Source organism: Pseudorasbora parva, chromosome 2 (genome assembly GCF_024679245.1).
Source record: "Pseudorasbora parva isolate DD20220531a chromosome 2, ASM2467924v1, whole genome shotgun sequence".
NCBI classification, from domain to species: Eukaryota; Metazoa; Chordata; class Actinopteri; order Cypriniformes; family Gobionidae; genus Pseudorasbora; species Pseudorasbora parva.
Window position 1 is genome coordinate 4,669,721 of NC_090173.1, and position 15,707 is coordinate 4,685,427.

The window sequence follows — 15,707 nt, forward strand, 5'->3', positions numbered from 1 at the left end:
CCCCCCTAAAGATGGGAGACATTCCCAGATCCTGGCAGATCGATTCTGGTGCAGATTCATCCGTGATTACCTTCCCAGCTTACAGACCAGACAAAAATGGCAAGCCTCACCCTCTGACTTGCACAAGCATACCAGTGTCATGATTGTTGAACCTCAGTTGCCCCGAGGTTTATGGCCTGTAGGGAAAGTCTATATAGACCAGTCGCCTGCCTGGTTGTCCTACCACCCTTGCCTTCAGATGATCCTGAAATTCTTTACCCTCCTGAATAGAGTCACCTTTCCTGTATACAGAGATGCTTCTCATCTTTGGGGGCGGCTGTTGTAAAGGCTCCTCTAAGAGAGGGATTTTATTTTGACATCGCATTGCCTTTTCAGAACGTGCACTCTCGTGAGAGTCTGCCGTTGCCTGCTGAACATTTTGTCTGTTAGCTGATCGCTGAAAGGACATTTTATTCCTGTTTAGTTGTTCTTTGATACAGCAGTCCCCACAAGGTGTTAGTAATTGACCTACAAGTAAGCCTGTTTGTCTTATTTTGGTGGTTATTGAGATCTGTATTGAGTTATTCATAGCTGCCATTCTCTCATGTGTAAACATGCCCACAGCACATGTTTCTGTTAGTTTAGCTTAAAGATGTTGTTCCATATGTGATTATTTCTTCTTTATTGAGATGTATATTACTGCCTTTGTTCTCTGTGATAACTTTGGGACGCGATTACATTTGATGTGCTGCGATACCCATATATAGAGTATGTATCATGTTGGATGATAGTGTCCAGCTTATAATGTACAATGTGATATTTTAATTTCCTTATTTGGATTGTATATCTCATAGAGATTTATATGTATAGGTATATACTTATACTGTAAAGTTATTCACTATATTTCTTGTATTTCTTGTGTTGCAGACTAATGCCTCTATTGCCTGTAATACCTGTACCTCTGCGACCTATATTTGATCAATACATCACCTAAACCTGCTTTCCTGTCTCCTCATCCTTTATAAAACTGTGCTCTGACCAGCACCCAGAGGGGTTCACTCATTTAATTACAAATCAGATCCTGACAGTCAAAGTCTCTATAACACACACACACAGACACAATTAAAACAGAACTTGTGAATGTGAATCTATCCCACTACCAAAAACATTACAGTTCATGTTTTAGCAAAGGCATTTGATTTCCTTAATTTTATTTAAACAAAACATTACCCAAAGACAATTGCAAGACAAAATGACCTGCTTAGATTTAAATGTTCACACCCATGTTAACTAAACCTTCCCTAAACTACAAAAGTGTCACAGACGGTCTCTTACCAGAATCTGCAGCCGAACCAGTCACCATCTTCTCTCAATCCAACTGATCACGTGTCCGTGGAAATGCTTCACAAAAACAATCTCAAAATATATGTGCAGCACTTTATAATGCCATCATATTAGCATTAAACACATCTTGTTACTCAGCTTTAGCTTCGTTTTTGTTCTCCTCCTCCCTGTTGTAGGCACATCCTCTTTCTGTTGGTTTTCCTGTAGGTAATTCCGGCATCTTTTCCCTACTATTATTTACGTCTTAAAAAGGTCCTTGATTGGGTAGTTGAGAGCAGTAATGAACCAAGAATCAGCGAGTGTTTGTTGAATAAACTTTATTAATTCTGTCAGTAATAATCTCCCACTGATGCTGTACAGACTTATACCAATAACAGTCACATGAGCAGATCGATAGAGCCAAAGCGTCTCGATCATCTAAACCCCGGGGAAAGTGAAGTGAATCAGCACAGATCCGCATTCACACTGACATCAGATTCATGGTGAAAGAGTTTCTCTGGCAGTGCAGCTCTGATCTCAGGTCAGATCATCAACACTCGTCCGTTTCTCCTCCTCACGCACAACGGGCTAAATATACAAATCTGTAATGAATAATAGTTTCTAAAGGAAGCAGAAAAACATCAAGCACCGACAATTCTCTAATTAGACTACAAAGTATCCCCGAATAAAGCATTTATACTTAACAGATGGATTTCATATGTGTGGAAACATCAACTATTTCTGATTTTATATTATCAAAACTCATCAAGTTTGTGTTAAATATTGAAATAATCTGCCCCTGCAGTGTCCAAAATACCTTCATCTGAGAAACAAACCCACTTTGACCCCACCCACTCAGGCTATGTTGCAATAATGACCATGCCCACTTATGACTCCGCCCACACTAATCCATTCCCACCCAGTCTTCCACTGATAACTCCACCCACTATACATGGCCACAACCACTCAGGGTACCTTGTAATGACCACACCCATTTAAGACTCCATCCACACAGACCACTCCCACCCACTAAACTCTCCACTGATGACCCCACCCACTATACATGGCCCCACCCACTCAGGCTAACTTGTAATGGCCACACCCACTTAGGAGTTGAAAAGACTCCGCCAACACAGACCACTCCCACCCACTCAACTCTTCCACTGATGGCTCCACCCACTATACATGACCCCGCCCTCTAAGGCTACCTTACAAGCATAACCCCACTCAATCAGATAACTCCTCCCACTCTTAATCTGGCCCCACCCATCCCATATATCCTCTAGCGTGACCCCGCCCACTGACCCCTCCCCCTTAACCCAGCACAGAGCTACAGCACTAACACACACACACACACTCACTCACATTACCAGCAGTGAATCTAACAAAGAGCCTCTGAGTTAAAAACAGAAGCGACTCAAGTGTCCAGCATCAGAGACTCTTTCTGAAACCTGTAAACGTGGACGCCCGTGACAGACCCAGCACAGGCTCCCTGATTGAGTGTAAACTTCTCTCGCCCCAGGACGGACCTCTATAACTCGCTGCGAGAGCGAGAGATGCGCGGGCCTTTCCGGATCTCTTTCCTCTTCTCCTCCTTCCTCCTCCTCTTCTCCTCCTCTCGCAGAATCTTCTGGAAGGCCTCGGCCGTGTGCAGAACCTGAAACACACACAGATTTACTCGTTACTTCACATTCGGACTGTGGCTTAGACGTGAAAGACCATGAATACTGTAGAACAATCGAGTAGAAATCAAGCTAGACTAGTTATTATTGAGGTACAGGTCCTTCTCAAAAAATTAGCATATTGTGATAAAGTTCATTATTTTCCATAATGTAATGATACAAATTTAACTTTCATATATTTTAGATTCATTGCACACCAACTGAAATATTTCAGGTCTTTTTTTGTTTTAATACTTATGATTTTGGCATACAGCTCATGAAAACCCAAAATTCCTCAAAAAGTTAGCATATCATGAAAAGTTTCTCTGAACGAGCTAATAACCTAATCATCTGAATCAACTAATTAACTCTAAACACCTGCAAAAGATTCCTGAGGCTTTTAAGAACTCCCAGCCTGGTTCATTACTCAAAACCGCAATCATGGGTAAGACTGCCGACCTGACTGCGGTCCAGAAGGCCATCATTGACACCCTCAAGCGAGAGGGGAAGACACAGAAAGACATTTCTGAACGAATAGGCTGTTCCCAGAGTGCTGTATCAAGGCACCTCAGTGGGAAGGAAAAAGTGTGGCAAAAAACGCTGCACAACGAGAAGAGGTGAGCGGACCCTGAGGAAGATTGTGGAGAAGGGCCGATTCCAGACCTTGGGGGACCTGCGGAAGCAGTGGACTGAGTCTGGAGTAGAAACATCCAGAGCCGCCGTGAACAGGCGTGAGCAGGAAATGGGCTACAGGTGCCGCATTCCCCAGGTCAAGACACTTTTGGGCTACAGAGAAGCAGCACTGGACTGTTGCTCAGTGGCCCAAAGTACTTTTTTCGGATGAAAGCAAATTTTGCATGTCATTCGGAAATCAAGGTGCCAGAGTCTGGAGGAAGACTGGGGAGAAGGAAATGCCCAAATGCCTGAAGTCCAGTGTCAAGTCCCCACAGTCAGTGATGGTCTGGGGTGCCATGTCAGCTGCTGGTGTTGGTCCACTGTGTTTTATCAAGGGCAGGGTCAATGCAGCTCGCTATCAGGAGATTTTGGAGCACTTCATGCTTCCATCTGCTGAAAAGCTTTATGGAGATGAAGATTTGGTTCTTCAGCACGACCTGGCAGCTGCTCACAGTGCCAAAACCACTGGTAAATGGTTTACTGACCATGGTATTACTGTGCTCAACTCTCCTGACCTGAACCCCAGAGAGAATCTGTGGGATATTGTGAAGAGAAAGTTGAGAGACGCGAGACCCGACACTCTGGATGAGCTTGCGGCCGCTATCGAAGCATCCTGGGCCTCCAGAACACCTCAGCAGTGCCACAGGCTGATCGCCTCCATGCCACGCCGCACTGAAGCAGTCATTTCTGCTAAAGGATTCCCGACCAGTATTGAGTGCAGAACTGAACATAATTATTTAAAGATTTACTTTTTTTTGTATTAAAAACACTTTTCTTTTATTGGTCGGATGAAATATGCTAATTTTTGAGATAGGAATTTTGGGTTTTCATGAGCCGTGTGCCAAAATCATCAGTATTAAAACAATAAAAGACCTGAAATATTTCAGTTGGTGTGCAATGAATCTAAAATATATGACAGTTTAATTTTTATCATTAAATTATGGAAAATAATGAACTTCATCACAATATGCTAATGTTTTGAGAAGGACCTGTACACTGAGAATAGAGAGAATGTTTAGAAGTCTGTTTAATCTTCAAACACTGGAAGACAGAAGCTCTGCTGACACCTACTGGCTCTGTCCACACACTACAGGCCAGGACATTACACTCATTTTGTCCAATAAAGTTGAATGTTTTAATAATTACAAGATATTACCTGATGCATTACAGAAATCAACTTGAGTGAAGATTCAAAACTATATTAGAATCGTTTCTAAACCTGACAGGTGTGTGTGAAGAATGAATAAAGTGCTTTAAAACTCATTTTAGATGGATTAGTTGATTTTGTCATCAGTTTAATGTAAGTTCAGACTGCTCATGTTTTCATATATTTGAGTATATTGAGGATTAAACTGTTTTTTTAATTACCTAAAATGTTTAAGTTTTAAACTGGTTTTTAATTTAAAATGAGTATATTCAGACTTTACTTTTTTTTAAAGGAAATTAAGAAAACATTTTTCAAAATTAAAAAAAATTAAATTAACTGGTTAGATTTTGTTTAAAGCAAGTATGTTCAATATGTTTTCAAGTATTGGAGAAAAATTAAATTTTGAATATTTTCAAAAATGAAAAATCCTGAAATTTAGTTTAGTAAAGTTTCAGTCATAAATTAGATTTACTACAATTTGAATTGATTAATTTAAAATGTATTATTAATTTGAGTCAATGAACTTCAATATGAATTTTCATTTTTAAATGATTTAAAATATATTTTATATAAATGATTTTACTTTAAAATGAGCAAGGCTGTATGTTTTAAATATTTGCTAATTTTTTTTAACAAAAATTTTTTAACGCAGGTTGCAATAATGTTCAATTATTCAGAATTTAATTATTATTTTAAATCAAGTAAGTTTAGACTGTAAATGTTTTTAAATACTAATGTACGGAGGACCAAAACTGCAGAAAATAAAAATAAATAAATTATTGAATGAATGAATATACAAAATATGTAAATTCATAAATACATGTGATAATAGGAAAATAAATAACAGAATAAACAACTTGATACATTAAATATGATTTAATTTAAAGTCCAAATAAATGAACCAATAAATAAATAAATCTAAAAATAAATAAATGCATCAATACTAAAATAAATATTAAAATTAATCAACAAATAAATATTTATATTTATTTAAATATAATGCAGGCCATTATATATATATTTTTGAAAAGTATAAATAACAAATTAAGACATTTGATTAAATATTGATCATATTTAATTGATCAAGTTGTTTATTCTGTTATTTATTTTCCTATTATCACATTTATTTAACTATTTTTTCCTTTACATATATTTTTTCATTCATCCTTCAGAAATCATTCAGACTTGATTCATTTATTTATTCATTCATTCATTCATTCATTCATTTATTTTTAATTTCTGCAGGTTTGGTCCTCCAAACATTAATGAACTAATATTTAAAATGTTACATTATAAATAAAAACAATAGCTTAATTGTAATTGTACAGTGGCTGAAAAACACACTTGCTAACCGGCGATTTTATTATTAACACAATGCAGTGACTGTCACAACACTATACATTAATATAATATCCATCTGTGTGTTGTGTGTATATATGTGTGTCTGTGCAAGTGCGTGTGTGACTCACGTCGTCTCGCTCAGTGCGATACGGGTTGACGAAGTCTGCCGATTTCTCCATGATGCCCAGTTCCTGTGACATCTGAAGCAAACACACACAATCACAGTTCATTTACTGAGTCCGCTGAATGCGGCGCCACCATAATAGTTCCCATGATGCTCTTCTCTGACCAGCGTGAGCACGTGCTGATGGGCTCCTCCGCTGAAGACGCCCGTCTGGTTGCAGAAGCGCAGACCCCAGCGCAGAAGCCCGCTCCAGTCCGGGTTACGATCGTAGTAATGATGGACGATACGGGGGAATCGCAGAGCCACATCTCCGAAGAACGCCGTGTTCTCCACCACGTGAGAGTACGCTACACACACACACACACACACACACACGTTCAGAGAAAGAGACACACACACACGTTCAGAGAAAGAGACACACACACCCTTCAGAAATCATTCAGACTTGATATGGGAACTCATGATATATGAGCATAATTACATTAACTGACTGGCATGCAGATGTTTTCTTATTGATTGATGGCACGGTTTCATCTGTTAATATTCTGCGTTTCTAACCGAAGCGGCAGATTGCAGAATCTCACACTGCTCAGGTTTATATTAAATATATATGTTTATATTTGTGCTCTGCAGAAATAAATACAACTTGATTTATATGGAAGACCGTTGCTGCCACTAAATAAAAAAATATAAATAGTAATTGTGACTTTATCTCAGAATTCTGACTTTTCTCTCACAAATGAGAGTTATAAAGTCAGAGAAACTGAGAAATAATAATAATATCTCAGAATTGTGAGTTTATATCAAATAATTGTGAGTTTATATCAAATAATTGTGAGTTTATATCTCAGAATTGTGAGTTTATATCAAATAATTGTGAGTTTATATCTCAGAATTGTGACTTTATATCAAATAATTGTGAGTTTATATCTCAGAATTGTGACTTTATATCAAATAATTGTGAGTTTATATCAAAAAATCGTGAGTTTATATCTCAGAATTGTGACTTTATATCTCAGAATTGTGACTTTATATCTCAGAATTGTAAAAAAATTCTGAGATAAAAAGTTGTAATTACTGTTTATTTTTTTTAGTGGCGATTTAGTGGCGGAAACAGGCTTTCATAGGTTTGAAAGGGTGTGTGTGTGTTCTGAGTGTTCACACATCAGCATAACGTCTTGTGAAGTGCTCTCAGACGCCTGAAATGAAGAAAACGAGCAGATCTTGAGATCAGTGATTACCTTCTTTGATTTTGTCGTCGAGTGGAAACGGATCATCCGGCTGCATGTTAGCAGCGATGAGAATGGCTCTGGAGTCCTCCAGCACCTGCACACACACACACACACACGTCAGACTGATTAGGACACACTCACACCATCTTCATCAGACAGGGCTTCGGACAGACCTTGAAGAGGCCCTTCAGCATGATGTCGATGATCTTGTATTGCTGGTTGACGTCATTGAGCTCCACCAGGTTCTTCAGAGCGTTGAGCTGATCCTTCCTCTTGGTCTCGAACAGACGCTTATCTGAAGGAGATGTTCAGGACAACAAACCCCCGACACACACACACACACACACACACACACACACACCTGTGTCTGAGAAGGATACAGATCTCCAGGTTGGAGTCGTGTCGGTGTCTCTGTGTGTCCGAGTCGGAGCCGAAAACCGCCGTAGCCGCAAACAGCAGCAGAGCGCAAACACTCAACATGACCACTAGAGGGAAACACACACACACACACAACAGAACAGATGTATCCATAAGCACTTTAAAAATCAGAGAATACTGAAGCGGTGTACTCTAAAAGCTTAGCCCAGATTAAAAACTAAATAAGGCAATCACAAGTTCTTACAGTTCTGACTATGATTTCAAGTCAGAATTATGAGATATTGCAATGTCCTTCTATATTTTTTTTATAGAAATATATACAGGTTTTGTATATTCTATTAAATTTTTTCGTTTCCATGTCTCTGAATTGTGAAATATAAACTCTGAATTGAAAATAAATAAATATTTGTGGGATATAAACTCAGAAAGGTGAAAAAACGAGTCAGATTTGTGGGATATAAACTCAGAAATGCAAAAAAATTAGTCAGAACAGTGGGATATAAATTCAGAATGGCGAGAAAATGGGAAATAAACTCAGAATGGTGAGAAAACGAGTCAGAATTGTGGGATATAAACTCAAAAGATTTGAGTAATTCAGAATTGTATTTTATAATGACTGTTAAGTTTTTAACACTGATGTTTATTTATTTATTTTAATTTGAATTCAATAAATGTTCTTATTTTTGTTTTATATATTTTGTAGAGTATGAATGCTTGTTTATAACTCACAATGTGTTTTTCATGTTAATTCTGAGTTTATATTGTTACGCCCCGTCTAGGGGACAGGGTGAAACAGCAGTGTATTTGAACAAAGATGGATTTACTGATTTAATTTGGGACCTTAGATTCAGGAGCGGACAGGACCAAAATAACACAAAACCTCCTTGCTTTTAAAACCACTTTATTAAACCCTAACCCAAAAAGAAAAGAAAAATACAATATACAAACTGAACTCTCCTACCAAAACTGGAGATCAATCCTGATTACAATATATTTACAACCAGGCAAACAAACTGAAAGGGCTGTCCAATTCAGGGCCAAGAAACAGGCAAAAGGTCAAATATACCAGCAGAGTTTGTCTAATACAAACAGTGTTCAATCTACACACAAGCAATACTCAGACACACACACACACACACACACACACACACACACACACACACACACACACACACACACACACACACACACACACTCAAAACCAAAGATCTCTGGTTCTCTGGGTAGAGAAAGTGATGACATACCCACAATGCTTGACTATCTCACACGTCCAAGTTCCCTTTGCACAAATCTGACTCGCATTATCACAATTTTTATAGAATTTATATTTCGCAATTCAGAGACTTTGAAACGAATACCTTTAGTGTGGTTAAAAAAGGACAGAATAAAAAAAATATTGTAGATAATGGCAACTTTTTTTATCTGACAATTCTGACTTGCTTCTCTCAGAATTGTGGGATATAAAATCATAATAATAATTAAAAAATGTATTTAAAAAAAGCACGGCTTGAAAAATCTTCCAGTCGGGCTGTTTTAAATAGTGACTAAAACTCCTTGACTCTCTTAACTTGTTATCTGAAGGCAAAAGTAAGAATCACGGATGATTTTGATCATGCCGATTTGACCGCAGTGAAGTTTAGCCAGTGTGTGTGTGTGTGTGTGTGTGAGCGGATTGTAGCTATATCCGCGGGTCAGGCGGACCAAATAAAATAACTAATTGCGGATGGATGAGAGAGATAAATGTGTTAATATTATTAAATATGAGAGCTCTCATTTCACAGTAAAACACAACGAACGCATGTGCATCACTTTCAAAACAAGCAAATGAAGGATTACACATGATCGCCTCCTAGTGGAAGTTATAAAATCAAGTAGTTTATAAAACACAACACATCAAATATTGCTTAATGTTACAGGTTTATCTAAAAACAGACACTAACTTAATAGAAATTATTCTGATAAGAATTTTCCAACATGATGATATTAATGCGTTTAAAACATTTTTTTTCCTTCAAGTACTAATTTTATTCAATTTCATTCATTTTATTTATGCTAATAGTACCAATTTTAAAAAAACGAAAGGAATTAAAGTCAAGTAACGTGGGACTGTTTTAGTGAAGTCGTTTAACAGGACGAATCATGTGTTGGCTAGCCTGTTAATAAATATAATGTAAAACTGCGAAAGTCACTGTGAGTGTGTTTGTGTGTTAAAGCTACACAGTGTAACTTCTTTTTGTTTATTCTTAGCTAAATATATATGTGCTCATTAATGTATATTTACTTCTTTCAAGTAATAAAGTATTCTCGTAAGTTTATAGTATTGCATTGAAAATACATACGGGTGAGGGGTTCGAATGCCGGTCGCCATGTTTGCTCCTCCATCTTGAAAGTACAGTAGCCAAAGAGGGACATACCCGTAAATTCAAGCTTCGCCTTTCGCGTTTTAACACTCGATGGCACCGTGTCGAATGTGAAGAGGGGGATTGCTTGAGACTGCTTTACGAAAACCTGAAAGCTTTTCTGATAAACATTCCTTTACTAAGATTAGCTTGCATTCGTCTGGGAACCTGATGTTAGCAATGAAATGGTAAAAAAAAATAACGAAAACGTAAAACTATTATTCATATTACATAGATGGCATAAACTACATGTTAACTGACAAATTAAATAACTGCAAATTATAATAGTTTTCTAAAGTAACCTCATCACTTGAAGGAGCACTCATGGACGAGGTCGAACTGGAAGCCATGTTAATCTTGGACTAAATCAGCCACCGTAGGAGTTCAAACGAAATCGGAATTGAGAGGAACAGAAACTATTACTCACTGGATGAATATCCCAGTGTAGCTTTAAAATGTTAAGAGGCGCATAGCTTTATGTTGGTGTTTCATTTCTACTCAGGCAAAGACAGAAACTCCAAATGTAGAACAAACTCCATGTGTACTGATGATTGTAATTTGATTATGTTATATGCTATTGTTGATATTTGTGATTTTAAAAACGGTTTTGATTCGTTTTTTTATTCGTGCTAGTTAACCAATAAGAGTCACCAATAATTTTGCAAGCCTTCAATAAATTGTGAGATATAAACTAAAAAAAAAAGGGCTGAAACAAGCATTAATACTCTACAGTTATGACAAAATATACGAAACGAAAATAAAAAAAATTAATTAATAATTAAAAATGCATAAATTAACATCAGCACAGCATTCTAACCCATCGGTCCTTCTAAAATAAGAGTCAGACTTACTCAAATCTCCACTGCGATTCAATAAAGGTTTGACCGTCCCAATACACACAATGACTCATAATAATGATTATAATTCATCATCTGACAGAGGGGGAAACATGAGATCTGAGCCATGACTCCATCCTGGCTGATTAAAGGGGATTTCGGGATCTAATGCCTGATTTATTTGGGGATTTCGGGATCTAATGCCTGATTTATTTGGGGATTTCGGGATCTAATGCCGGATTTACGGTTTATTTCGGGATTTCGGGATCTAATGCCTGATTTATTTGGGGATTTCGGGATCTAATGCCTGATTTACGGTTTATTTGGGGATTTCGGGATCTAATGCCTGATTTATTTGTGGATTTCGGGATCTAATGCCTGATTTATTTGTGGATTTCGGGATCTAATGCCGGATTTACGGTTTATTTCGGGATTTCGGGATCTAATGCCTGATTTATTTGGGGATTTCGGGATCTAATGCCTGATTTATTTAGGGATTTCGGGGATCTAATGCCTGATTTACGGTTTATTTGGGGATTTCGGGATCTAATGCCTGATTTATGGTTTATTTGGGGATTTCGGGATCTAATGCCTGATTTACAGTTTATTTCGGGATCTAATGCCTGATTTATTTGGGGATTTTGGGATCTAATGCCTGATTTACGGTTTATTTGGAGATTTCGGGATCTAATGCCTGATTTACGGTTTATTTGGGGATTTCGGGATCTAATGCCTGATTTATGGTTTATTTGGGGATTTCGGGATCTAATGCCTGATTTACGGTTTATTTGGGGACTTCGGGATCTAATGCCTGACTCATGGTTTATTTGGGGACTTCGGGATCTAATGCCTGATTTATGGTTTATTTGGGGACTTCGGGATCTAATGCCTGATTTACGGTTTATTTGGGGACTTCGGGATCTAATGCCTGATTTATGGTTTATTTGGGGACTTCGGGATCTAATGCCTGATTTACGGTTTATTTGGGGATTTCGGGATCTAATGCCTGATTTATGGTTTATTTGGGGATTTCGGGATCTAATGCCTGATTTATGGTTTATTTGGGGATTTCGGGATCTAATGCCTGATTTATGGTTTATTTGGGGATTTCGGGATCTAATGCCTGACTCATGGTTTATTTGGGGACTTCGGGATCTAATGCCTGATTTACGGTTTATTTGGGGACTTCGGGATCTAACGCCTGATTTACGGTTTATTTGGGGATTTCGGGATCTAACGCCTGATTTACGGGTTATTTGGGGATTTCGGGATCTAATGCCTGATTTATGGTTTATTTGGGGATTTCGGGATCTAATGCCTGATTTACGGTTTATTTGGGGATTTCGGGATCTAACGCCTGATTTACGGTTTATTTGGGGATTTCGGGATCTAATGCCTGACTCATGGTTTATTTGGGGACTTCGGGATCTAATGCCTGATTTATTTGGGGATTTCGGGATCTAATGCCTGATTTATTTGGGGACTTCGGGATCTAATGCCTGATTTATTTGGGGATTTCGGGATCTAATGCCTGATTTATTTGGGGATTTCGGGATCTAATGCCTGATTTACGGTTTATTTGGGGATTTCGGGATCTAATGCCTGATTTATGGTTTATTTGGGGATTTCGGGATCTAATGCCTGATTTATGGTTTATTTGGGGATTTCGGGATCTAATGCCTGATTTACGGTTTATTTGGGGATTTCGGGATCTAATGCCTGATTTACAGTTTATTTCGGGATCTAATGCCTGATTTATTTGGGGATTTCGGGATCTAATGCCTGATTTACGGTTTATTTGGGGATTTCGGGATCTAATGCCTGATTTACAGTTTATTTCGGGATCTAATGCCTGATTTATTTGGGGATTTTGGGATCTAATGCCTGATTTACGGTTTATTTGGGGATTTCGGGATCTAATGCCTGACTCATGGTTTATTTGGGGACTTCGGGATCTAATGCCTGACTCATGGTTTATTTGGGGACTTCGGGATCTAATGCCTGATTTACGGTTTATTTGGGGACTTCGGGATCTAATGCCTGACTCATGGTTTATTTGGGGACTTCGGGATCTAATGCCTGATTTATGGTTTATTTGGGGACTTCAGGATCTAACGCCTGATTTACGGTTTATTTCGGGATTTCGGGATCTAACGCCTGATTTACGGTTTATTTGGGGATTTCGGGATCTAATGCCTGATTTATGGTTTATTTGGGGATTTCGGGATCTAATGCCTGATTTACGGTTTATTTGGGGATTTCGGGATCTAACGCCTGATTTACGGTTTATTTGGGGATTTCGGGATCTAATGCCTGACTCATGGTTTATTTGGGGACTTCGGGATCTAATGCCTGATTTATTTGGGGATTTCGGGATCTAATGCCTGATTTATTTGGAGACTTCGGGATCTAATGCCTGATTTATTTGGGGATTTCGGGATCTAATGCCTGATTTATTTGGGGATTTCGGGATCTAATGCCTGATTTACGGTTTATTTGGGGATTTCGGGATCTAATGCCTGATTTATGGTTTATTTGGGGATTTCGGGATCTAATGCCTGATTTATGGTTTATTTGGGGATTTCGGGATCTAATGCCTGATTTACGGTTTATTTCGGGATCTAATGCCTGATTTATGGTTTATTTAGGGATTTCGGGATCTAATGCCTGATTTACGGTTTATTTGGGGATTTCGGGATCTGACTAATGCCTGATTTATGGTTTATTTGGGGATTTCGGGATCTGACTAATGCCTGACTTACGGTTTATTTGGGGATTTCGGGATCTAATGCCTGATTTACGGTATATTTGGGGATTTCGGGATCTAATGCCTGGTTCACGGTTTATTTCGGGATTTCGGGATCTAATGCCTGATTTACGGTTTATTTGGGGATTTCGGGGTCTAATGCCTGATTTATGGTTTATTTGAGGATTTCGGGATCTAATGCCTGGTTCACGGTTTATTTGGGGATTTCGGGATCTAATGCCTGATTTATGGTTTATTTGGGGATTTCGGGATCTAATGCCTGATTTATGGTTTATTTGGGGATTTCGGGATCTAATGCCTGATTTATGGTTTATTTCGGGATTTCGGGATCTAATGCCTGATTTATGGTTTATTTCGGGATCTAATGCCTGATTTATGGTTTATTTGGGGATTTCGGGATCTAATGCCTGATTTATGGTTTATTTCGGGATTTCGGGATCTAATGCCTGATTTATGGTTTATTTCGGGATTTAATGCCTGATTTATGGTTTATTTAGGGATTTCGGGATCTAATGCCTGATTTACGGTTTATTTGGGGATTTCGGGATCTGACTAATGCCTGATTTATGGTTTATTTGGGGATTTCGGGATCTGACTAATGCCTGATTTACAGTTTATTTGGGGATTTCGGGATCTAATGCCTGATTTACGGTTTATTTGGGGATTTCGGGATCTAATGCCTGGTTCACGGTTTATTTGGGGATTTCGGGATCTAATGCCTGATTTACGGTTTATTTGGGGATTTCGGGGTCTAATGCCTGATTTATGGTTTATTTGAGGATTTCGGGATCTAATGCCTGGTTCACGGTTTATTTGGGGATTTCGGGATCTAATGCCTGATTTATGGTTTATTTGAGGATTTCGGGATCTAATGCCTGGTTCACGGTTTATTTGGGGATTTCGGGATCTAATGCCTGATTTATGGTTTATTTGGGGATTTCGGGATCTAATGCCTGGTTCACGGTTTATTTGGGGATTTCGGAATCTAATGCCTGATTTACAGTTTATTTGGGGATTTCGGGATCTAATGCCTGATTTATGGTTTATTTGGGGATTTCGGGATCTAATGCCTGATTTACGGTTTATTTGGGGATTTCGGGATCTAATGCCTGATTTACGGTTTATTTGGGGATTTCGGGATCTAATGCCTGATTTACAGTTTATTTGGGGATTTCGGGATCTAATGCCTGATTTACGGTTTATTTGGGGATTTCGGGATCTAATGCCTGATTTACGCTTTATTTGGGGATTTCGGGATCTAATGCCTGACTCATGGTTTATTTGGGGACTTCGGGATCTAATGCCTGATTTACGGTTTATTTGGGGATTTCGGGGTCTAATGCCTGATTTATGGTTTATTTGGCCCAGAAACTCTTTGAAAATGGCCAATCGGATCAAAGTTTTTTTTTTTTTAAATAAAGTAGTCAAACATTTAATATTTGATAACTGTTTTATGACAGATATTTAATAACCCAGTCATTCATAACTGAATGTGATGAGAAGGAAAAAAGTTGTTTACATTTTTTTTGACGTACTAGACACAAGAGTGAATGTGTGCATATTATTTTACAATATAAAATATGATCTGAAAGAGTTTAAATGATGACTTCACAGCTATACAGGCTATAATTATACCTGGAACTCTTTTACCGTTCTTATTTCTTCTTTAATCCCTTAAATAATTTAGTTATGTAATGTCTTTGAATAAAGTGTCAGTGTGTGAGTGTGTTCATAAGTCAGTGTGTCTGTTTGTCTGAGTGAGTGTGTGTGAGCGTTTGTGTCTGTTAGATTGTTTTTGAGTTTGAATGTTTGTGTCTGAGTTTGAGTGTGTGTTTGTGAATTTGT

At 38.1% G+C, this 15,707-nt stretch overlaps 2 protein-coding genes across 3 annotated transcripts in view; one reads left to right on the forward strand and one right to left on the reverse strand.

The window, feature by feature from the left end:
• Positions 1 to 1,623: 1,623 nt before the first annotated feature.
• ccdc134 (coiled-coil domain containing 134) overlaps positions 1,624 to 15,707 on the reverse strand; it is a 21,521-nt gene continuing 7,437 nt past the window's right edge. Inside the window, exons 2-8 of one of the 2 annotated variants that reach the window (XM_067454660.1) lie at positions 7,863 to 7,967; positions 7,656 to 7,777; positions 7,492 to 7,576; positions 6,416 to 6,597; positions 6,255 to 6,326; positions 2,832 to 2,959; positions 1,624 to 1,890 (exon numbers count right to left, since the gene is read on the reverse strand). In XM_067454660.1, coding sequence (XP_067310761.1) covers positions 2,834 to 2,959; positions 6,255 to 6,326; positions 6,416 to 6,597; positions 7,492 to 7,576; positions 7,656 to 7,777; positions 7,863 to 7,962 — 687 coding nt within the window. In that variant the 5' untranslated portion in view covers positions 7,963 to 7,967 and the 3' untranslated portion in view covers positions 1,624 to 1,890; positions 2,832 to 2,833. Of the gene's footprint in view, positions 1,891 to 2,831; positions 2,960 to 6,254; positions 6,327 to 6,415; positions 6,598 to 7,491; positions 7,577 to 7,655; positions 7,778 to 7,862; positions 7,968 to 15,119 lie in introns of those variants that run through there. The other variant, XR_010907949.1, reaches the window with a different exon arrangement.
• Positions 3,905 to 15,707, forward strand: part of LOC137090647 (uncharacterized) — a 188,509-nt gene continuing 176,706 nt past the window's right edge. The window contains exon 1 of the mRNA XM_067454602.1: positions 3,905 to 3,947. Coding sequence (XP_067310703.1) covers positions 3,920 to 3,947 — 28 coding nt within the window. The 5' untranslated portion in view covers positions 3,905 to 3,919. The remainder of the gene's footprint in view (positions 3,948 to 15,707) is intronic.